This window comes from Amblyraja radiata, chromosome 2 (assembly GCF_010909765.2).
Source record: "Amblyraja radiata isolate CabotCenter1 chromosome 2, sAmbRad1.1.pri, whole genome shotgun sequence".
Taxonomy (NCBI): domain Eukaryota; kingdom Metazoa; phylum Chordata; class Chondrichthyes; order Rajiformes; family Rajidae; genus Amblyraja; species Amblyraja radiata.
The window spans coordinates 86,892,019-86,914,460 of NC_045957.1; the positions used below are offsets into that span (position 1 = coordinate 86,892,019).

Sequence of the window (22,442 nt, forward strand, 5' to 3'; positions counted from 1 at the left end):
AAGTCTCCTGTCAATCATCACGATTTTAAAGGAACTCTCAGAAGTACCGATCTTTGACACCACACCGTTGGCACAACTGTTAATTCAAATAAATCAAGCAACCTGGGCAGAGGGGGTAAGGGTGGCTCCAGATGCGCTGAAACGACGGGGGTATCCACCCTCTCCCCTTCCCCAGCGTACTTCTAGCTACCGTTCAATCACTCCAGAACAAGTTTAAAGAGCTTATAGCAAGGTTGTTCTGTCAAAGATCACAGGCTGCTGTATTCTTTGTTTCACTAAAACCCTCTGGCCCTGCTATACAGCCTGAGAGTTTCTCCATTTATTTCATGGACCATACAGAATCCGCAGGCAAGGGCAAAGGTGGTAGCGTCTTGTTTTTTTGGTCAATGCTTCATGGTGCACTTATGTGACTGCCTTAAATCAATTCTGCTTCCCTGACCTGGAATACCTGTTTATCTGATGCCATCCTTTTTATCTTCTTTTGGTATCTTTCCAAATACCTGAGGCATGTCTCCTGACTTTATTTACTTTTATCACAAAACATTATAAGAATGAATTAGCTGCATAAATAAACTGTAAGCCCCAAATAGTCAATTAGTTATAGCAAATATTCATAATTCAAACATTTATAAATCAAGGATACATGCAACTTTCAGCTGCTCCAATTGTATCCCTTGAACATTTTAGTCGATCCTAGTATCTCTGGCTGACGTGCTAGGAATTTATTACATCTATAGAAGTATTTTACTTAGGCTTACCTATGATTAAGTACATTTTTTGACCCAAAAGTAAAAATGGTTTCCATTTATCTCGGCTTTAAATGTTTGTGGATATTACTAATTATTCTATTCTATCATGTAGAGATTCCAGCATCTGCAACTCCTTGTCTTCAGAGATATCAATATATTTATTTCAACATTTTTGTGAATTCTGCTCACTTGATATACAAAACAAGCATTACTCTGTCAAAAGCTTTCAAATGGGTGACGACATTGAATTAAAATGCCATGATCATTTGTACAATTGCAATGGAACGTTTGATCAAAATGACAAACTACTTGGAGTAGAACTGGGCCTGCAGTTGAAATGTTTAATCTATGCCAACACCTCAGTACTTTCACTGTGGAATGAAGGACACAAGTATCCTTTGTCTGTGGATAATAAAAGATTCTAGTCTGAATTACAGTACACCATTCCTTTGGAACATAACAAGTTTAAGCTGATTTGAATATAATTTGTACCTTACGCAAAGTGTTTAAATTGTAAAAGTCAATTTTAATGGATATGCAAAGGAAAACAAATATCAATATAAGCATTTCTCAAAAATGAACTTTGAAGTGCTCCTACAATCTAAAACGGTTTTGCCATGGTCATCGTCCACAACCAAACGTTTTGTTCCATTCTTCATACAGTTCCAGATCTTTTGGAGAGACACTTGGCTTAACATTTGCAAAAGCATTTTTAAAGTCTATGAAGGCAATAGGCCGAACTTGATCTGGTGTGATGGTGGAGATGTCTGCTATCTGAATGCTGCGAATTGGCCCCAAGGCTGCCTCCCGACACAGCTGAGTCATGTCAGCCCCTGAAAATCCCTCCGACTGTTCAATGATTACCTCTAATTCCTCCTGACTCAGAGAACAGTTTTCACAGGACATCAGGTTCACTACTATATGCTTCCTTGCTGATCCTTCAGGCAAAGGTATGTACAGTCTTTTGACCAGACGCCTACGAGCTGCTTCATCTATTTCCTGGGGGCGGTTTGTGGCTCCTACTACTAAAATTCGATCTTCTGCAGACGTAGCAGCACCGTCCAACTGTACCAAAAACTCAGTTTTTATTCTACGAGAAGAATCGTGCTCTCCATCGACTCGTTGAGATAAGAGAGAGTCAATCTCATCAATGAAGATGACTGCAGGTTGGTGGCAGTGTGCTACAGCAAACATTGCACGTACCATTTTTTCACCCTCACCAACCCACTTAGACGTCAGTGAGGAAGCACTGATGCTGAAGAAAGTAGCTCCGGATTGACATGCAATGCATTTACCAATTAGAGTTTTACCTGTTCCAGGGGGACCAAATAAAAGGATTCCCTTGGGTGGTCCACGGAGCCCTGTAAAGATATCTGGTCTAAGCATTGGCCAAACAACTATTTCCTTAATGGTTGCTTTAGCAAATTCCAGTCCAGCTATATCATCCCAGTTCACTGGGGGACCATGGTCCATGATCTCACTCATAATTAACTGAATCATCTTTGGATCAAGATTCTTCAAACTGTCATCCACAGGTTGGGACGGATCAAAAGAACTGTTTCCATGAGGCAAAGACATCCCACCATTTTCATCGCCATTATCCTGTTTTGAGACTGGAGAAACAAATTTTCCAAATAAACTTCGAGACCTGGCCGTTCCTAGTGATTTCTTTGAAGTGTTGTATGCCATTGCTGTTGACACTGTCGCTGGTGGTCGCTGCGGTAGATTACCACATTTTTTCAGTTGTTCCATTTGTAATTGGTCCTTAGCAGTTTTAAAACTAACCATACAACTGTCATCAATGACACATCCATCACTTTTCATACTTTTTGTCATGCTGTCAAAACCTTTTTGATTGGTATTAGTCCAACTTTGGTTTTGAAAGTGTCCATAAGACATGTAATTATATGAATCGCTGCGTCCATCTTCAAATAAGGAGGAAGATTTCCTTTTTGATGTATTACTCGAGGGAACAAGGAGTGATTTGCTATCAAGGGCCAAGCACTGTCCAGAAACAGTGCCTCTCTGATTTGCCTGAGGTCCAGAATAACTTGCCGCTTTGCTTAATTTCAGCAGGGGGCCATCATGAATATTTTTATAAGGTCCCAATGCAGATGAATTTGAAGAACCCAGACCATGCATCTCATCATTCTCTGGATTAGCAATCAATGGATTTTGCACCATTTTCACACCTGTAACGGCTGTAACTGTGGATGAAATGTCTGAAAAATTGTTTCCGACAATATTTTGGGGAGGAATTTCAAAGGACGAAATAAAATGTTGAGATGCTGAACATTCTGCATCACTGGAAGATCTAGTTCCCATTTTCATATGGTCCGAATTTGCTTTGTGATTAGGTTTCCCGACCACTGTTGCAACGTCAGCTGCTGAAACGAGCAGGTCTCTTGTTTTTTTGCTGGACTTAAACATCTCCTGCACACATTTTAATTTGCAAACATTGTCTATCGTCAAAGACGACTGCCACCGACTGCAGTCATTTTTCTGACATCTTGATAAACTCAGTGCACTGTCAGCATAATTATTCAACCCAATTTCTGCATTGTCTGAGTCAATAACAGCTGCATATTTTTCAGTACATCTTCTAAATAAGCTGGCAGCACATTGCTCCGAGATGTCATCATTTGCCCATGCATACTGTAACTGCAACAGATGCCCGCGATAAGCATCTGCTTTCACTCCAGGGGTGCAGTGACTGGATATTATATTGAAATAATGCTTCTGCCATTCACTGAGGTGCAGCGCATCATGAGGTTGCATGTTGCTAAACCTATGCAGAAGAAAGCAGAGATTGATATTTCCATAATTACAACAATCTTAACTTTGGTTGGTAAGATCATGCACAGGATTTTTACCCCGCATAAAACCAGGTTAGTCTAAATCAACAGAAGGCTGCGTTACACATTTGCTCTGAGGATCACTTTGTTTGACCCAGCTGACACCTTTAAATCATAAGCAGTGCATTGGTGCCCTGGGTTCTTAATGTCTGAGTGTCTGAAGGGTCTTGACCTGAAACGTCACCCATTCCTTCTCTCCAGAGATGCTATCTGTCCCGCTGAGTTACTCCAGCATTTTGTGATTACCGTTAGTTCAAGGTTGGGTACTGAGATGGCATTGCCATTAAAAAAAGACCCTGTCATTTTTAGCAACGAGTAGGCAGCAATGCAAATGCTAACAGTCTACACACTGCAACACTACATACTGCCCTGCAGCTCCATTCCCCATCAAGAGCCAGCAACACATTATTTTCCTCGTTTTTTCCAACTCCATCCACTCCCCCAAAACTGTCTCCCCTCCCCCCCCCGGGCCCTTCTCTTGCTCCATTCCTAATCACTCTTAGACTTAAGCCCCCTCCTCCTCTCTCTGCTCCCCTTCATTACCCCTCACTCCCTCCAACCACCTTCCCAGCTCATTTACATGACCACCATCACCGCTCTCACCAACTCCTCCCTCGTCTCCCCATCCATCCCACCTCCTCTTTCTGTCTTCCCGTTTATTCCCACTTCACCCGCCCCCACCTCGCGCTCGCGCCGCCAACTCCCGCTCTCCGGTGCAAAGATCCTGCAGCTGGTGGGTCTCGGCTCCGGCTCCGGCTGCGCCAACGATTATGGACCGAGCGGCAAGATGGTTGTTGGAGGCGCGGCCTCACACACCGGCAGCGACGCCTCTAGCGGCCGAACACAGCGACGACGCCTCTAGCGGCCGGACACAGCGACGCCTCTAGCGGCCTCACACACCGGCGGCGACGCCCCCTCTAGCGGCCGGACACGGCGACGACGCCTCTAGCGGCCGGACACAGCGACGACGCCTCTAGCGGCCGAACACAGCGACGCCCCCTCTAGCGGCCGAACACACACCAGCAGCGGCGCCCCCTCTAGCGGCCGGACACAGCGACGACGCCTCTAGCGGCCGAACACAGCGACGCCCCCTCTAGCGGCCGAACACACACCAGCAGCGGCGCCCCCTCTAGCGGCCGGACACAGCGACGACGCCTCTAGCGGCCGGACACAGCGACGACGCCTCTAGCGGCCGAACACAGCGACGCCCCCTCTAGCGGCCGAACACAGCGACGACGCCTCTAGCGGCCGAACACAGCGGCGCCCCCTCTAGCGGCCGAACACACACCAGCAGCGGCGCCGCCTCTAGCGGCCGAACACAGCGGCGCCCCCTCTAGCGGCCGAACACAGCGGCGCCCCCTCTAGCGGCCGGACACAGCGACGCCCCCTCTAGCGGCCGGACACAGCGACGCCCCCTCTAGCGGCCGGACACACACCAGCAGCGGCGCTCCTTGTCAAGTTATTCTTATAATAAGGCTCGTACAACGACGTAATCGGAGTCTGTCTTTATTTAGCAACTCTGTACAGCAGCAACAGGCTCGTGCAAAGATCATAGAGGAGCAAGATAGACCACTCCTCCGAAATCCAATGGACTGACGTGTAGTACGTGACGGAACGTCACGGCCGCCATTTCTTTAAGCGACACGCGACTTCCGGTATGCCACCCGCTGTGATCTAAAGCAAAGATTATAGAGCTCCTCCATAATCTTTGATCCAAAGCAAAGATCCTCGAGTATCTTGTAGCAGGAACAGCCCCCTCCTTTGTGTAGTTTCCCTTGCATTGTATTGTGCAGTTTCCCTTTAACACACACTGCACAAAATTAAATTTAACGTATATATATTTTATATATTTATATGAATGTGTCTGTGTGTGAGAGGCAAGTTAGAGATAATAAAGTTTATTCTCATGGATCAGAAGCAACTTTGATTTAAATAATCACTATTAATTCATTTGTCTTGTAAGATGATGTGCATAAACCATAAAGGCAATTATATATATAATTATATAGTAATAATAAATATATGCATATATATATATTTATACACATACATATATATACACACATACATACATACACACGTATACACATACATATGGATACATTTATATGCATACATACACACATATATAAACATATATATACATACATATATACATACATATACATATACATGCATATATACACATACATGCATATATACAAATACATATATATTTATACACATGATCATTTTCCAACGATCAATAGATTTACGATCAGTTCCTGTGGATTGGAGGATAGCTAATGCTATCCCACTTTTCAAGAAAGGAGCGTGAGAGAAAACGGGGAATTACAGACCAGTTAGCCCGACTTTGGTGGTGTGAAAGATGCTGGAGTCAATTATTAAAGATGTAATAATGGGGCATTTGGATAGCAGTAAAATAATGAGTCCAAGTCAACATGGATTTATGAAAGGGAAATCATGTTTGACTAATCTTCTGGATTTTTTTGCCGCAAGGCTTGGTGTTGGGGCCGCAACTGTTTACCATATATATTAATGATTTGGAAAAGGGAATTAGGAGCAAAACTAATGCATACATACCTACATATTTAAATTCATCTGATAAGTTGGTCAAATAACATGGGCACCTTCTTGCTTTATTTGAGACATGGATTTTTTAAATGTGAATGTCTCATAGCAACACATTTGTGGGTCAGCAGTATTTTGTACCAACCCCCACAATTTCAAATAATTGTAAATTGAACTTCTTAAACAAGGAAAACAATTTTTATTTACATCATTTTGTGTGGCTGTCAAGGTGGCTGTGTTGACTGTAATTATGAGACTGCCGGGCAGTATCACTGTGAATGGCGGTGGCTGTGTGTTTTAATGCAAGTGTGAAAAGGAGAGTAAATTTAAAGAGACAATGTGAGAACCATCAGGGTTTCATCCAAGAACCAATTTAAAGGCAAGGTTCCATCAATTACAGTATTTTAATTGAAAATCTTATTCTTAATATTCTTCCTAATTAGGCTTTTTGTGTTCCCTCTTGAACCTTGTGTCTCCCAGAGCCTCTGGGGAGGTTCTGGAGATACAATAATCCAATCTTGAGGCAAATAACCATCTTTAAAACTGGCATTGCCTGCCTTTAATTCTGCATTCTCCGAGGATGCTGGATGCCACGACAATCTCTTGCAACAAGTACAGAAAGGCAGGCAACTGCAAAAAGATCAGAGAGGAAAGAGTATGGAAGGGAAAGGCTTTTCAGAATCATAATCAGATTTTATTTGCCATGTTTTGCAACATACGAGGAATTTCATTGGCCAGGTCAGTCATACAATTAAAAGCAACAGCACTCAAAAACACATTTTAATACGGACATTCACCACAGTGACTCCTACACATTCCTCACTGTGATGGAAGGCGAAATAAAGTTCAAGTCCCTTCCTTTTGTTCTTCCTCGGTCGGGGGCCTCAAGCCCCCCGTTAAAACTCCGTTCAATGGTGAACTCCTCTTGGTCTCCAGGCCTATAGTGCTGCACAAATCACTGCACCACATGCATCTATTTATTCCCTTTTCACATGGTTCATGCAGCTGGATATTAACTTGCCGACATGGAAAGAGATGCAGTGAGCATTCAATAGTTCAGACTTCTCGGTGAATTAAGGGGCTGCTTGATGGGCTGAGGGTTATCGAGATTGTCTGATTGTCATTCTTTTGGAAGAACTGATGGAAGTTCTTATGGAAAAGCTGATGAATTGACTACGGGATGAGCTGGTGGGCTCGAGGATTGCTGGATGAGTGTTCTAGAAACATAGAAAATAGGTGCAGGAGGAGGCCATTTGGCCCTTCGAGCCAGCACCGCCATTCATTGTGATCATGGCTGATCAGCTCCAATCGATAACCCGTGCATGCCTTCTCCCCATATCCCTTGATTCCACTAGCCCCTAGAGATCTATCTAACTCTCTCTTAAATCCACCCAGTGATTTGGCCTCCACTGCTCGCTGTGGCAGGGAATTCCACAAATTCACAACTCTCTGGGTGAAAAAGTTTTTCTCTCACCTCAGTCTTAAATGGCCTCCCCTTTGTTCTAAGACTGTGGCCCCTGGTTCTGGACTCGCCCAACATTGGGAACATCAGATTATGGCGCCGGTGAGACGGCAGCCTGTCGCGAGCAGCTGTGTGTAGTGTTTATTTATTTAGTATTATATAGGATTATTAGTGTGTATGCTTAGTTAGTATTTTAGTAGACTACTTATAAGTGTTATAGCTACAACTATTGCGTGTTGTTGAGTTCGTATTCAAGACTTAACCATACTTTCTGGGGAACGGGAGTGGAGTGGAAATATGTGCCCGATATCGACCAGACGGGCGGAGCAAACTGCCGTGATATATACCCGTCAGGAACTGCTAAGCCTGGTACATGGCTCAATATTCGGGACTCGACATGACATATCGAGGGAACTCTTACGGAGGAGACATCAGGGAACGCGTGCGGGAGTGAAGAGAAACAAGAGGAGGTTGACGAGAACATGGAGAGAGACTTTTAAACCAGCCCTTCCATCTATCACCATGGGAAATGTTCGCTGTCTAACGAACAAATTAGACGAATTAGAAACCCTGGTCAGGTACCAGAAAGTGTACCGGGAGAGCAGCATTGTTAGCCTGACAGAGACGTGGCTGACGGAACACACGCCCGATTCTTTGATCAGTTTCACCGGCTTCAGGTCGATACGTGCGGACAGGGACACCGGAGCGAGCAGTAAGCAGAAAGGTGGGGGGCTTTTACTGCTCGTCAACAACAAGTGGTGTAACCCTAATCACGCTACTATCAAAGAACGGATATGCAACAAGGACATTGAACTCTTAGCGGTTAGTTTAAGACCTTATTACCTACCCAGGGAGTTCACTGTGGTGGTAGCCATTGTTGTTTATATTCCTCCATCTGCCAAGGCGGAAGTCGCGTGTGACGTGCTGCACACCACTATAGCGGGACTCCAGTCCAAGTACCCAGAGGCGTTCATTGTTGTGTCTGGAGATTATAACCATGTCTGTCTCTCTAAGACTTTGCCCACTTTTAAACAGTATATTGACTGTACAACCAGAGGTGACAAAACGCTGGATCTCTTGTATGCAAATGTCAAAAATGCATACAAATGTACTGCACTGCCCCCTCTTGGTCGATCAGACCACGACATGCTACATCTCTCTCCCTCCTACACACCAGCTGCCAAGAGGTTGCCTGTCACCATCAGAACATCAAGAGACTGGTATCCTGAGGCAGATGAAGCCCTGAGGTATTGTTTTGAGACAACAGATTGGGATGCGTTCTGTGAGGAGTATGGGGAAGACATTGACGGTCTAACAGAATGCATTACCCATTACATCAATTTCTGTTATGATGACATCATGCCACCCAGGGTAATTCGTTGCTACCCTAATAACAAACCCTGGATTACCAGCAGCCTGAAGGCCTTACTAAATGAGAAGAAAAAGGCTTTCAGGGAGGGCGACAGGAATAAAATCAAAGAACTTCAAAAGGAACTGAAGGTGAGGATTAGGGAGGGGAAAGAAGCCTATAGGTTCAAATTGGAACGACAGCTGCAGCAAGATGGTGTGAAGCAGGTATGGGCTGGAATGCGAAAGATCACGGGCATGAAGCAGAACGGTGGTACACTGCCTGATGGTGAACAGAGTCTGGCTGATGATCTGAACAGATTCTTCAACAGATTCGACGGCTCCACATCACCCCAGCCTCCCCCACCTGGTCTGCTGACCATTGCTGCTTCCTCTCCACCTCCCATCCCTCTCTCCATCACTCCTGAGATGTCACCTGTACGGAGTCCCCTCTTTCCACCTCCCACTCCACCGGCAGCCCCACCCATGACTCTTCATACTGCTCAGGTCAAGGTGATGCTGGACAGACTGAAGCCAGGGAAGGCAGTGGGGCCTGATGACACCAGCCCAAGGCTACTGAAGACTTGCTCTTCAGAGCTGTGTGGTATTCTAACACACCTGTTCAACCTGAGCTTGCGTCTACAGAGGGTTCCAAGGCTGTGGAAAACATCTTGCCTTGTACCTGTTCCAAAGAAGACCCATCCCACTCTCTACAATGACTACAGACCAGTAGCGCTCACTTCTCACATAATGAAGACATTTGAGAGACTTGTCCTTTCCTACATCAGGACTAGTGTGTCAAATCACATGGATCCTTTACAGTTTGCATATCAGCCTAACATCAGTGTCGATGATGCCCTCATTTACATGCTGCAGAGGGTGTACACACATTTGGACACTACTGATGCATCTGTAAGGATTACTTTTTTTGACTTTTCAAGCGCCTTCAACACTATTCAGCCCCGACTGCTAGGGGAGAAGATGGAGAAGATGAAAGTGGATCCATCACTGGTACTGTGGTGTTTGGATTACCTTTCCCTCAGACCACAGTACGTGCGCCTACAGAACAGTGTCTCGGGCACCATCTTGAGCAGCACAGGGGCTCCACAAGGAACTGTGCTGGCTCCGTTCCTGTTTACCATCTACACAGCGGATCTCCAATGGAACACCAACAGCTGCTTTTTGCAGAAGTTTTCGGATGATACGGCTGTTGTCGGCCTCATTAAAGGGGGCAATGAGGAGGAATACAGAGACATTATAAGTAACTTTGTGGAGTGGAGCGCACACAATAACCTCCATCTTAACACCAAAAAAACAAAGGAGATAGTGGTGGACTTCAGGAGGGGGAGGAGGAGGACTCAAGCAACGCCGATCACCATTAAGGGCACTGAGGTGGAGGTGGTCGCTAATCACAGGTACCTTGGGGTGCAGCTTGACAGTGAGCTGAACTGGAAGTGTCATATGGAGGCGGTGTACAGGAAGGGACAAAGCCGACTGTATTTTTTAAGGAGGCTGAGGTCATTTAATATCTGCCAACCCCTACTGTGCAGTGTCTACCATTCAGTGGTGGCCAGTGCTCTGTTTTTTGCTGTGGCCTGTTGGGGAGATGGCGCCCGTATAGCGGATAAAAACAGACTGGACAAACTAATCAGGAAGGCCGGCTCAGTGGTCGGGGCTGAGCAACGAACGGTCCAGCAGGTGGCAGAGGCCAGAACTCTAAATAAACTAGGTTCTATAATGACAAACCCCACTCACCCACTCCATGCCCTGAAGGTGATCAAGAGCAGCATCTTCAGTCAGAGGCTGATTGCACCAATGTGCAAAACGGAGAGATACAGGAAGTCCTGTTTACCAGCTGCTATAAGACTTTATAATGAGCATAAATAACTGCACTTTTTTTAAATTAATTGTATTTTAACTTGTATTTTAACGTATTTTAACTTGTTATGTATGAAAGCGTGGTGTTATGTTTGTCTTGAAGCTGTCGTGGCACTGTAATTTCCTGAAAAGGATTATTAAAGGAATAATCTAATCTAATCTAATCTAATCTAATTTTTCCTGTATCTAGCTTGTTCAGTCCTTTTATTCATTTATATGTTTCTATAAGATCCCCTTGCATCTAACAAGAGTGTTTTATTGTCATGTAGAACAATTTCATGCATCTAGCTTGTCCCAGATAGAACAATTAAATTCTTACTTTCAGCAGCACAACAGAATCTGTAAACATAGTACACTGTAGACAATATGATAAGATATCCCCTCATCCTTCTAAACTCCAGTGAATACAAGCCTAGTCTTTTAAATCTTTCCTCATATGACAGTTCTGTTAGGTTATTTGATGGTTAGGACAGGTTTAGAGGGGTATGGGCCAAATGCAGGCATGTGGGACTAGTGTAGATGGGACATGTTGGCCAGCGTGGGCAAGTTGAGCTGAAGGGCCTGCTTCTAAGCTGTGAGACTCTATGACTAGGTGATCTGTTGAGGCTGGTGGTATGCCATGAGGAACAATGGGCATGGACCTTTGTAAACCACCACCTGGTTGAGTCTCCTTGAGTCACCATCGGCATTGATAACATCAGTCAGGGGTTGATGATCTGCAAAAAACAAGTTGGTCTCATTCTTGTTCTCTCATGCGATACAGGCAGCAGATCTGAACTGCCTGTGTTTGCCCTCTTGGCTGTCTTGTCAAATTACACTGGAGATTAGAGTCACCCCTGAAACAAACAGTGCCTTGTGATCCACAGGGGAAAAAATAAAATCTAAATGCAGAACAATGGATGGTTTAAATCAAAGAAAATGATACAAAGAGGCCATTAGAGCAATACCGATCTAGGAAACTGACAGCAGATTTTACAATGCATTTAAACCTCTCCCATTTTTATGAGATGCATTCCTGGAATATGTAGGAAGTTTATTGTAACCTAGTGCCCTAGTGGATTAAGGGCGGCATGGTGGTGCTGCGGTAAAGTTGCTGCCTTACAGTGGGTGCTGTCTGTACGGAGTTCGTAGGTTCTCTCCATGACTGAATGGGTGTTCTCCGAGATCTTCGGTTTCCTCCCACACTCCAAAGACATACAGGTTTGTAGGCTTGGTATAAGTGTAAATTGTCCCTAGTGTGTGTAGGATGGTGTTAGTGTGCGGGGATCGCTGGTCAAAGCGGACGCGGTGGGCCAAAGGGCCTGTTTCCGCGCTGTATCTCTGTAAGAAATAAAAGCAAGGATAAGCCATCTAAGTTCATTATCTAAGATAATTGTTGATCCTGCACCTCAACACCTTATTCCCACATTCTCTCCATTATCCTTCATCCTTTTCGTATTTGAAAAAAAATATCTCTCCTTTCAAGGACTCGACTTCCACCATCTCACGCGATCAAGAATTCCAAGATTCCCAGCCCTTGAGTGAAGAAACTGCTCCTTGTCTCATTACTAAATATCATTACCCATATTCTGAGACTTTGGCCCTCGTTCTAGATCACCAGACCAGCCGCAATCTCCACCCACGAGTCCAATCTAAACAGAGATAGACACAAAATGCTGGAGTAACTCAATGGGTCAGGCAGCATCTCTGGAGAAAAGGAATAGGTGACGTTGCAGGTCGGAAGCCTTCTTCAGACTGCGTTCTGACACTTCTTCTTCTTCTTCTTGCGTATGGTGTGCACAGCCTAAAGTTGTAGGACAACTTGTTCTATTTGATCTTATTTGACTGTGCACACCGGGTTAATTGCATTTGTCGAAACAGGGCGGACCACGTGAAGGTTGCAATCTGACACCAAAGAGCAAAATGTCCAACATAGATACAATAATAAATATATCGCCATTTGCATTAGTTTTGTGCAGTTAACAAATCACACAATGTACATAAGACGGCAGTTATTTGACAAATACTCTGCAGTTCGGTGCAGGAGATCTTGTCGACGAGTATTCTGGACCCACTGTTGACATCTGAAATTACAGGAGATATCATTTAGGATTAACTAATAAGAAAAAAGATGATCATAACTACATGCCTGAACAATGGATGATATATCACTTAAATGCAATTGTTTTCAGTTGTGTGGAGAGACCTGTATATTGAAGATGTTTTTTGCCTCTAATATGTCAATTTACCTTAAATGTAGAAGAGCTTATTAAAATCTTCTTACAAAGACCATTAAGTATTTTCTTTCTATCCTCTTTTGGACCCAAGGCATAGCAGAGCTGCCAACTCTCACGAAGAGGTAAGGGAGGGAGAGAGGGAAGGGAGGGAGAGAGGGAAGGGAGGGAGAGAGGGAAGGGAGGGAGATCGACAGAAGAGAGGGAGAGAGAGAGAGATCGAGAGAAGAGAGGGAGAGAGAGATCGAGAGAAGAGAGGGGAGAGAGAGATCGAGAGAAGAGAGGGAGAAGGGGGGAGAGGGAGAAGGGGGGAGAGGGAGAAGGGGAAAAGGGGGGAGAGGGAGAAGGGGGGAGAGGGAGAAGGGGGGAGAGGGAGAAGGGGGGAGAGGGAGAAGGGGAAAATGGGGGAGAGGGAGAAGGGGGGAGAGGGAGAAGGGGGGAGAGGGAGTAGGGGGGAGAGGGAGAAGGGGGGAGAGGAAGAAGGGGGGAGAGGGAGAAGGGGGAGAGGGAGAAGGGGGGAGAGGGAGAAGGGGGAGAGGGAGAAGGGGGAGAGGGAGTAGGGGGAGAGGGAGAAGGGGGAGAGCGCGAAGCGGGAGAGAGAGTGGAACGATAGCACATTATAACGTGCAGCCGTCCCATTCCGACCAAAGATTATAGAGCGGAGCTCCTCTCGTACCTTTGATTGCGGCCGCCACCGCCGAACCCCCCGGCCCACCATTGCACCCAAAGATGCTAGAGCAGAGTTGTATAATATTTGATTGCACCCTTCTTCACGGCGGGCTTGTGATCTTTGCTTGTGATGTCTCGACAATTCGAGGAATATAACGGGTAACAGCCGTCGCGTTCTCGGACTTGAACCTGAGCTCGAAAAATCCCGTGGTCACTGGGCCCAATGTGTCCCGCGGGCCATATTTTGGAGACCAATCCCTTACAAGAACAAAACCAAAAACGTACAGAAGTGTTAAAATTGTCTTTATTATAGTGGTAAGTAAAGATCTATTAAAAATAAGTCTACTAACTTTCTAATGTACCGACAAACCTAGTTTCCCAATGGCCATTGATGGGAGAACAGTAAATAACATTTTCACCACAGAATATCGACAAAAAATAATAATAATATTTTCTTACCTTTCTTTTTTATCGGGGAACCTAAAGAATGACAGGTCTGGTCGTTTAGATTTACGATTAGAACAATTGATAGCGGAGCAGTGAGATGAAGATTTACATGAGGACGCCATGACAGTGTGGGGGAAGCCCAAAAAAATGCTCAATAAAATGGCGTCGACAATCACACACGTGATACTACGCGTTTTTCGAGGAGTGGTCTATCTTGCTCCTCTATGATCTTTGGGCTCGTGTGCAGGCCCGGGCATTCCCTCACACCCCCCCGGTATCTACGTCACATCCGGTTACGCCCACAGCGCCAACTTCAGGCCGGATGCCGTCACTGCACTCCTTACACTATTATTCCATAATACCACATCTCCCTTTCTTTGAGAACAAAGGGTGGACTACCTTTGTCTCTGCAGGTCTTAAGGGGTTTATTCAGCCCTTTTGCTGGAAGACCTGTCCCTGATGTCCCTGTTTCAAGCATGCAAAATAGAAATAAAATAACTTACGCGTTACCATACTGTGAACTATTACTTTAGCAGGCTGCAGAGGACACAGCGGCAGCGCTCCCTCTAGCGGCCGGACTCACACCAGCAGCGACGCCTCTAGAGGCCGGACACACACAGCGGCGCTCCTTGGCAGCAGAGGACACAGCGGCGGCGCCCGCCCTCTGGCGGCCGGGAGGAGAGGCAGCGCACGCTGGCGGCCTGACTCAGCGGCGCTCCCTGGCGGCAGGGAGGAGAGGCGTCCCCAGGCGGCGGCTGCATGGAGTAGCAATGTTACAAAATTTTGAGATTTTAAAAATCAAGTCTGTAATTTATCCCATCAGATAAAGCATAAAAATAAGTTTAATTTGACACCTAATTCACTTTCATATCTCAAGTATTTAAAAAGTTATGGCCATTTTCATACTCGGAAATGAGCATCTTGTTCCCTATTGATTTTCTATGGACATAACAAAAAAGCTGTGATCGTGAACAGTCAAAAGCCCATAACTTTCTTAAAAATTAAGAGAACTGAATGAAATTTTCAGTTATCATAGAGTGAAGCATTCTGAAACAAATATAAAATAATCTTACTTGGATGACCTGAAATTAAAGCATATAATTAGTTAGTTACCTAATTGTAGCTAATTTCAGACTTCAATTACTAGATCTAAACATCTATCCATTTCTTAATAATTGATTAACATTTTTAAATAGCCTAAATGTCCAAATAATATTCACAAATAATTCACAATAAAACATGATTTTTAAATCTCATTTACATTAATTTATAGACCAAATGGAAGGAATTTAGTGCTCAATTGCTGTAAATAAATGCCCATTTAAATCAGCTTTCCAGTGGGTCCCTGTGGAACGCGCTGGTTTAGAACGTTCACATTGCGGTAGATTTGTGCCCCAAATGCCCAGAAAAATACTGCGGGATATAATGGGCCCAAAATGAGCTACTCGCAATATTAAACTTTGTATAAAGGGATCTTTAGAAGCCCTTTTTAATGTAAAAATAAGCTACATACCTTCTGTGGTTTGCTCTATGGGACCCTGCGGTTGCTGGCGGTCGCGGGTTTAGAGATTGATTTTTAAACTACTATAACTATTATACGAGGCCTTTAAAACTAATAATAGCTTTTGCGACGGGGTCTTCCAGCAATTTTTCGTTAATAATTAACTAGGCTGAACATCTTCGATTTGAACAGCCTAGAGAAAATCGCGTTTTAAACCCGCCCCCCTCTAAACGGCGCCAAAATCGCGCACACCCGCAGCGACAGATTTTCAACGACGCTTCAGGTAGGCTTTGCAACATACCTACATGGCGTTAAAGGGCCTGTCCCACTTTCCCGAGTTATTCACGAATTCTCCTGAGTTATCCACGAATTCTCCCAAGTTTTCAAATGTTCGTAACGAGTCCGTACTCGGGGCATCAGGTAAGTCGGGACGTTTTTTCCAACCTGATGGAAAATGTCCACGAGTAAAAAAATAGCTCCGAGTACCTACGGTGGCATAACGAGCCGCTACGATATATCCAGGGACTCCTACGGATTTGTTACGAACATTCTGCGAGTTTGAAAACTCAGGAGAATTTGTGAATAACTCAGGAGAATTCGTGAATAACTCGGGAAAGTGGGACAGGCCCTTTAACAGGCGACCTTTTTCCAGCCTCGAAGCTTCCCATGAGGAGGAGATGTACAGGCGACATCACAGCATGTCAGAGAGAACATTAAAATAAAAATAAAACATAAGATAAATGGTGATTTTGATGAGATGTTAAAAGGCAGGTATAATGATAATACATTGGTGGTTGTAATATTTACACTAATGTCTCATTGAACTGCAGATACAGTAGATAATGCCCAGTACCTGCATTCTAATTCAGGATTTATTCACCAATATGGCAAAAGTATAATGAAGAACCTTCCGGCTATTAGATGTTCAAATGATGAACAATGGTGAACTGAAGGGACCTGAACGTAAATGTGGCGCACATGGGGATAGTTTGTTCTTTACTGCAGTGAGTCCAGCACCGATCCCTGAAGCACTAATTTCTAGAATTATGATACAGAGAAAGCTGACTAGGTCCATTTTCCAAAACAAACACACCCACCACATATTTAGATTGCACGCATCCAGGGAGAGCTAGTGAACTGGATATGTGATAAGAAATGGGCTGGTGGTGCTAGGTTGCTTTTCTGATTGGAGACCTGTGACGAGTGGTGTGCATCTCAAGGGGCTGTCCCACTGCGGCGACCTAATTGACAAGTTTAGAAGAGTTTAGGAGAATTTGAAAAAGTGTCATGTTGAAGACCTCCTTCGACCGCCTTCAACTATGTTGAAGACTAGTTTTGACTAGCTTTGGGAAAATTGGACACCACAGTGGGACAGCCCCTTCAGGGATCGGTGCTGGGCTCATTGGAGTTTGTCATCTATATCAATGATTTACATGAGAATATACAAGGCATGATCAGTATTTTTAATATGACACAAAAATACGTGGTATCATAGACAGTGAAGATTGTTATCAAGAATTACAGCCGGCAAGTAAGCCAAGGAATGACTTATGGAGTTTAATTGAGGTTTTAGTTTAGTGTAGTTTATTGTCACATATACTGAGATACAGTGATGCAGTTGTCTTTCAGCTAACCAGTTTCACCCACCCTTTGCACATCCCCAATCCGTTTCACTCTTCACTTTAATTTCATGTATCTTGTGTTTTATGACTGTTGGCAGACCAATTTCTCTCCTGGGATAATTAAAGTTCTATCATATCGTACTGTTACATGTACCGAAGTACGGTGAAATTCTTTTTTTTTCTAAATGGTTCAGTAATGTATTACTATTCATAAACACAATCTTAGATTAAGCACAACGTGTATAGAAATATTCCACTGAGACAATATTTCCAGAGTCATCAGGTTTTGGCACCATTTCGAAGTCCAAGTTACTTTAAGTGCAGCTGAACAGGAAAGCTGGAAAGAGTGCAGAGAAGATTTACATGGCAGTTTACCTATTAGTTGTCTGGTGGCACTCCCAAAGCTAACAATAACACATATAGCCAAAGGGCATTTAAAAATATTGCAAATGCTTCCCAATTTTGTTAAACAAAATTTGACATTGTCGCATTACCTATTATGGTGGATAACAAAATACTTATTCAAAGGATTATCTGAATGGAGAAAAGAGAAGTAGAAAGATTTATCAGGGTAGCTCCAGAACCTTGGCCCATGCCAGCTGAAACCATAACTGTCAATAATTACACTGCAAATATCTTAGGATAAAAGAGAAAACTGAGGAAAGTTGAGGCCATGGTGGGATTTGAAATCAACAATGGGAAGTTTTAAAATCAGAGCAGCTGGGAGGGAACAAAGGACAAGGAGGACAGAGATGAAGGTTAAATGAGTGATGCAAATTTGGGCACAACAGGACTTTTGAATTACCTCAAATACACAGGGGATAAAATGAAGAACTAAACCAAGAATGCATTGGTATATTGAGGTTGAGAGTTAACAAAAGCATGGATAACGTTTTCAGTAGCTGATGAGCTGAGAATGGGGAGGGTAGATGTATTTTTAATGCTGAAGCGATTTGATATCTAATATTTTCATATTGTTCTTCGATAATCAATTTTCAGTAAAAGTAAAGAAATGCTTATGATATGTAGAAACGAACTGCAGATGCTGGTTTAAATCGAAGGTAGGTAGACACAAAATGCTGGAGTAACTCTGCGGGACAGGCAGCATCTCTGGAGAGAAGGAATGGGTGACGTTTCGGGTCAAGACCCTTCTTCGATAGAATGTAATCAGAGACAGTAAGACTGGTGGGAGAACTGGGAAGGGGGAGGGGATGGAGAAAGAGGGAATGAGGTTGCTGTTTGTTTGCAGTTGACCAGTGACAAAACATTTCCCTGAAAGTTATGGTCATGGAGTCATACATTATCCATGCCAACCAGGTGCCCATCTAAGCTATTCCCATTTCCTTGCGCTTGACCCATATCCCTGTGAACCTATCTTATCCAAATACCAGTTTAAACATTGTTATAGTACCTGCTACGCAGCATTTTCAATACAGGTATCCCCCTCTATGTGAAAAAGATGCCCCTCAGGTTTGTCTTAAATCTTTGACTGTGTGCATTCGCCATGTTGCTGATTGCAAAGCAGTAACATACTCTTACTCTAAACTTATCCTCTATGTTTTAATAAAAGCATAATATGCTGTAATGCTGGATCGATCTGCATTGACTTTACCCCTTCTGTTTTAGCCATTTTTGATGAATCCTTCTTAATTGTATCCAATTAGTGGGTACAAGATATTATTTTTCATCCATGTACTTAATTAAGCAGAGGGAAAAAGCAAAGTGAAAAAAAGTGCATGATTTTTTAAAAGTACAATATTAATCATATTAATTTGCTAAATTCACATTATTCTTGTAATGAGGGCATGAGCCCACTGGGCTACTTATATTGCAAGTCATTGCTGGCTTGATAGTATAAAGGCCACTCAAGTGTTTAATGTTGAGAGAAACTGTATTTGTGTCAAGGCAATCAATGATCTAACGTGACTGATTATCCCTTCACAAGGTGCCATCTTCTGAACATAGAGTTATGGAACAATAGGGTCATACAGCACAAAAGCAGGCACTCTGGCCTGACTTGTTCATGCTGACCAAGACGTCTATCTAAGCTAATCGCATATTCATGCAATTGACCCAAATCATTCTATCCTTTGCTATCCACGTACCTGCCTCAAATTTATCGTCCACATGTGGAGCCATGAGAGATGAGCGGGGTCTTAAATGAACATTTATTGGATGCTTTTAAAAGTGTGCTGACAAAAACTCAGGATATGTACATCCCTGTTAGAGTGAAGGGCAAAGCAGACAAACGTAAGGAAGCGTGGCTGACAAGGGAAATTGAGGCATTGGTCAAAAACAAGAAGGATGCATGGAACAGGTACAGGCAGCTGGAATCAAGTGCATCCCTGGAGGAATTTCTGGAACTAAGGAGTAAACTGAAAAAGAAAATCAAAAGGGCAAAAAGGGGCCAGGAGATAGCTCTAGCAGGTAGCAAGCATAAGGACAACCCCAAAAGATTTTATTAATACACTAGACTAAGTGGGACCTTTTGGGTCCCATGTTCATACGGGAGAGCTGGTCCCCCAACGCAATATTCCACCTCTCCACCAATTCCAATATCAGTGGCCAGTGGTGGAGGGGGGGGGGGGGGGGGCTTTCTGGAGCACTAGTATGGGTGTTGTGGGCCAAAGGGACTGGTTTCCAGAGGGCTAATATGGACATTGTGGGCCAAATGGATTCTTGGGTTGGCAGAGTCAATCAGGCCTGGTGGGCTGGCAGCTGAGTCACTCAGGCCTGGCGGGCTGGCAGCTCAGTTACTCAGGCCTGGTGGGCTGGCAGCTCAGTCACTCAGGACTGGTGGACTGGCAGCTCAGTCACTCAGGCCTGGTGGGCTGGCAGCTCTGGGCTAGCTCTGGGAAGCTGAACACACTTGGACTGTTTTCTCTGGAATGACGGAGGTTGCTCGGAGACCTGAAATTATGGAAGGCATAGATAGGGTGAGCAGAATCCCAGGATGGAAAAATCAAATACTTGATGGCATAGCTTTTAGGTGGGAGGGGCAAAGTTTACAGGGAGATGTGCGGGGCAGGTTTTTTACATAGAGGGTGGCGAGCTATTGTACTCCGGTGATTATTGAATTGTTGAGAAGCTGGCTCGTTTTGATGGACACAATCAATGATCTGGCATGATGGGTGACTAAATGTCCGCTCACAAAATCCCCATATCTCATCCTTATCCACCAACAGAATGCAGCAATATATCTGCATGACACCATCTTATATTAAATGAACAGCAGGAAGATCTGCACCGCACTCCCATGCTCTTTTGTTAGGGTTCATTTGCCTATGTCCTCTTTCTCCGAGTTCATCGCGTGATCATGCAGGATTTCCCTAACGGGAACAATCCCCTCCCATGCACTCTCTGCTGTTGAGCACGCCTCCCCCCCCCCACCCTCCTTAACAGTTCTGACAGATGGTCTTGGAGCTAAAACGTGACTCTGTTTCTCATCCCATGGATGCGATCTGACCTGCTAAGGAGTATTTCCAGCATTTTCTCTTGTTACGCGGAACGGTGTTGCAGTCAAATGTACGTAAGTACAGTTTATTCTACGCTATTTCAACAACAGAATGACCAACGTTTGATAACCACACAGTTTGCACCCAGCAAGATCACGATCTGCAACTCTGCTTAAAGCGGTGGAAAGTGTTTGGTGAAAAGTTTATGTGTAAGGGCAAGGAAAATACTGTCAATTACAGAGATTTTTTTTTTTTAAAATAAATGCATATATTAGTTTACTTTAAATCTCACCATAGTTCCTTGGCCCGAAACTCTAATTTTATTTCTCTACACGTATGCTTCTTGTCTTACTGACCATTTCCTATGTTTGTATTTTCGTTCGATGCTGGTTGGTTAATACTAGTAATATGAAATATACTTAACCTGCATTATAATTGGGCTGATGAACGATATCAATGTGCATCGATTTATATATACAACTGTTCTAAGCAACCGAATTGGACTGGACACAGAAACAGTTCTTCACGAATGAGATGAGATGTAGTTGTGATTAGTTTAACTTGGCATCATATTCACATTGTGGGCTGAAGAGCCTGTTATTGTGCTGTAAATTTCTGTTCTATGTTTGGAGAGATAAAAACAGAAAACGGAAACACACTCAGCAGGCCAGGTAGCTCCTGTCCAAAGTGAAGCAGTTAACGTTTAAGGTCAAAGCCCTTTCTCTCCAGGATCTCTCTACCATTGCTGCTTGACCTGCTCAGCACTCTCAATAATTTCTTTTTCTTTAATTCGTAATTACATTATCAACTATTTCTTCACCCAAAAGGTTGCCTATTTCCTTCGAGTCTGAAGAAGGGTTTCGGCCCGAAACGTTGCCTATTTCCTTTGAGTCTGAAAAAGGGTTTCGGCTCGAAACGTTGCCTATTTCCTTCGCTCAATAGATGCTGCTGCACCCGCTGAGTTTCTCCAGCATTTTTGTGTACCTACTATGTTTTCATATTCTGTTTTGCTGCTGCAAGTAAGAATGTCATTGTTCTATCTGGGACATTTGACAGTAAAACACTCTTGACTCTTAGATTTCCCATTAGCTTCAGAGGCAGAGGCTTTGTTCTATGTTTTGGACATTGCCACATTTCCCTACCATTTACTAATATGTTGAAACTTCTGATGTTACTTTCAGTCGGAATTTGAACTAAAGCGCATTGGACAGCGAGGAGTTCCGTGCAAGGGGTAAAGAGATGGTGGACTTCATCGCAGATTACCTGCAATCTATTGAACAACGTCCAGTCTACCCGGCGGTGCAGCCCGGGTACTTGCGGCCTCTCATTCCGGAGAGCGCTCCCCAGGGCCCTGACAGTTATGAGGAGCTGATGAAGGATATCGAGAGAGTCATCATGCCGGGGGTAAGCAAATGCAACAACCAATTCATTCCCTGGCTTTAGAGAGCGCCCAGGCTCTTCCCCATAAGAAATACTGCTATTGCTATTTTAACACAACTCCTTGCCATGGATGTGAGAATTGACTGCATGAGGACGAAAGCTCTTGGCCACAAGTTTATATAAAAAAAATAGAAAAAGGATCTGTGAATTGATTTGTAACAATAACATTGGCAAAGTTATATGTTGTTCGCAAAAAAAAACTGCTAGAGGATATCAGCGAGTCAAGTGGCATC

General features: G+C 44.0%; 2 protein-coding genes across 5 annotated transcripts in view; one reads left to right on the top strand and one right to left on the bottom strand.

Moving 5' to 3' along the window:
* Positions 1 to 1,254: 1,254 nt before the first annotated feature.
* On the bottom strand, positions 1,255 to 4,428 carry fignl1 (fidgetin like 1). Of its 4 annotated transcripts, XM_033049891.1 has the most exons (3): positions 4,357 to 4,428; positions 4,286 to 4,318; positions 1,255 to 3,537 (listed from the first exon to the last, which is right to left on the bottom strand). In XM_033049891.1, exon 3 carries the CDS (start codon positions 3,525 to 3,527, stop codon positions 1,371 to 1,373), a length of 2,157 nt encoding a protein of 718 aa, XP_032905782.1. In that variant the 5' UTR covers positions 3,528 to 3,537; positions 4,286 to 4,318; positions 4,357 to 4,428; the 3' UTR covers positions 1,255 to 1,370. The 4 variants fall into 4 exon arrangements, with proteins under 4 accessions (XP_032905782.1, XP_032905772.1, XP_032905799.1 ...); XM_033049881.1 differs by lacking the exons at positions 4,286 to 4,318; positions 4,357 to 4,428 and adding an exon at positions 4,208 to 4,235; XM_033049908.1 differs by lacking the exons at positions 4,286 to 4,318; positions 4,357 to 4,428 and adding an exon at positions 4,199 to 4,216.
* A 3,731-nt stretch (positions 4,429 to 8,159) lies between these two features.
* Positions 8,160 to 22,442, top strand: part of LOC116985162 (aromatic-L-amino-acid decarboxylase-like) — a 44,588-nt gene continuing 30,305 nt past the window's right edge. Inside the window, exons 1-2 of the mRNA XM_033039712.1 lie at positions 8,160 to 8,593; positions 21,969 to 22,173. Of these exons, the coding sequence (XP_032895603.1) occupies positions 8,160 to 8,593; positions 21,969 to 22,173 (639 nt within the window). The remainder of the gene's footprint in view (positions 8,594 to 21,968; positions 22,174 to 22,442) is intronic.

Excerpts from the sequence above, each read along its gene's own strand:
- fignl1 (XM_033049881.1), bottom strand. The coding sequence starts at position 4,230 with ATGGGGAGACGAGGGAGGAGTTG. Across the intron at positions 3,538-4,207 it reads GGGAGACGAGGGAGGAGTTG|GTTTAGCAACATGCAACCTC; the intron begins GTGAGAGCGGTG and ends TCTTCTGCATAG.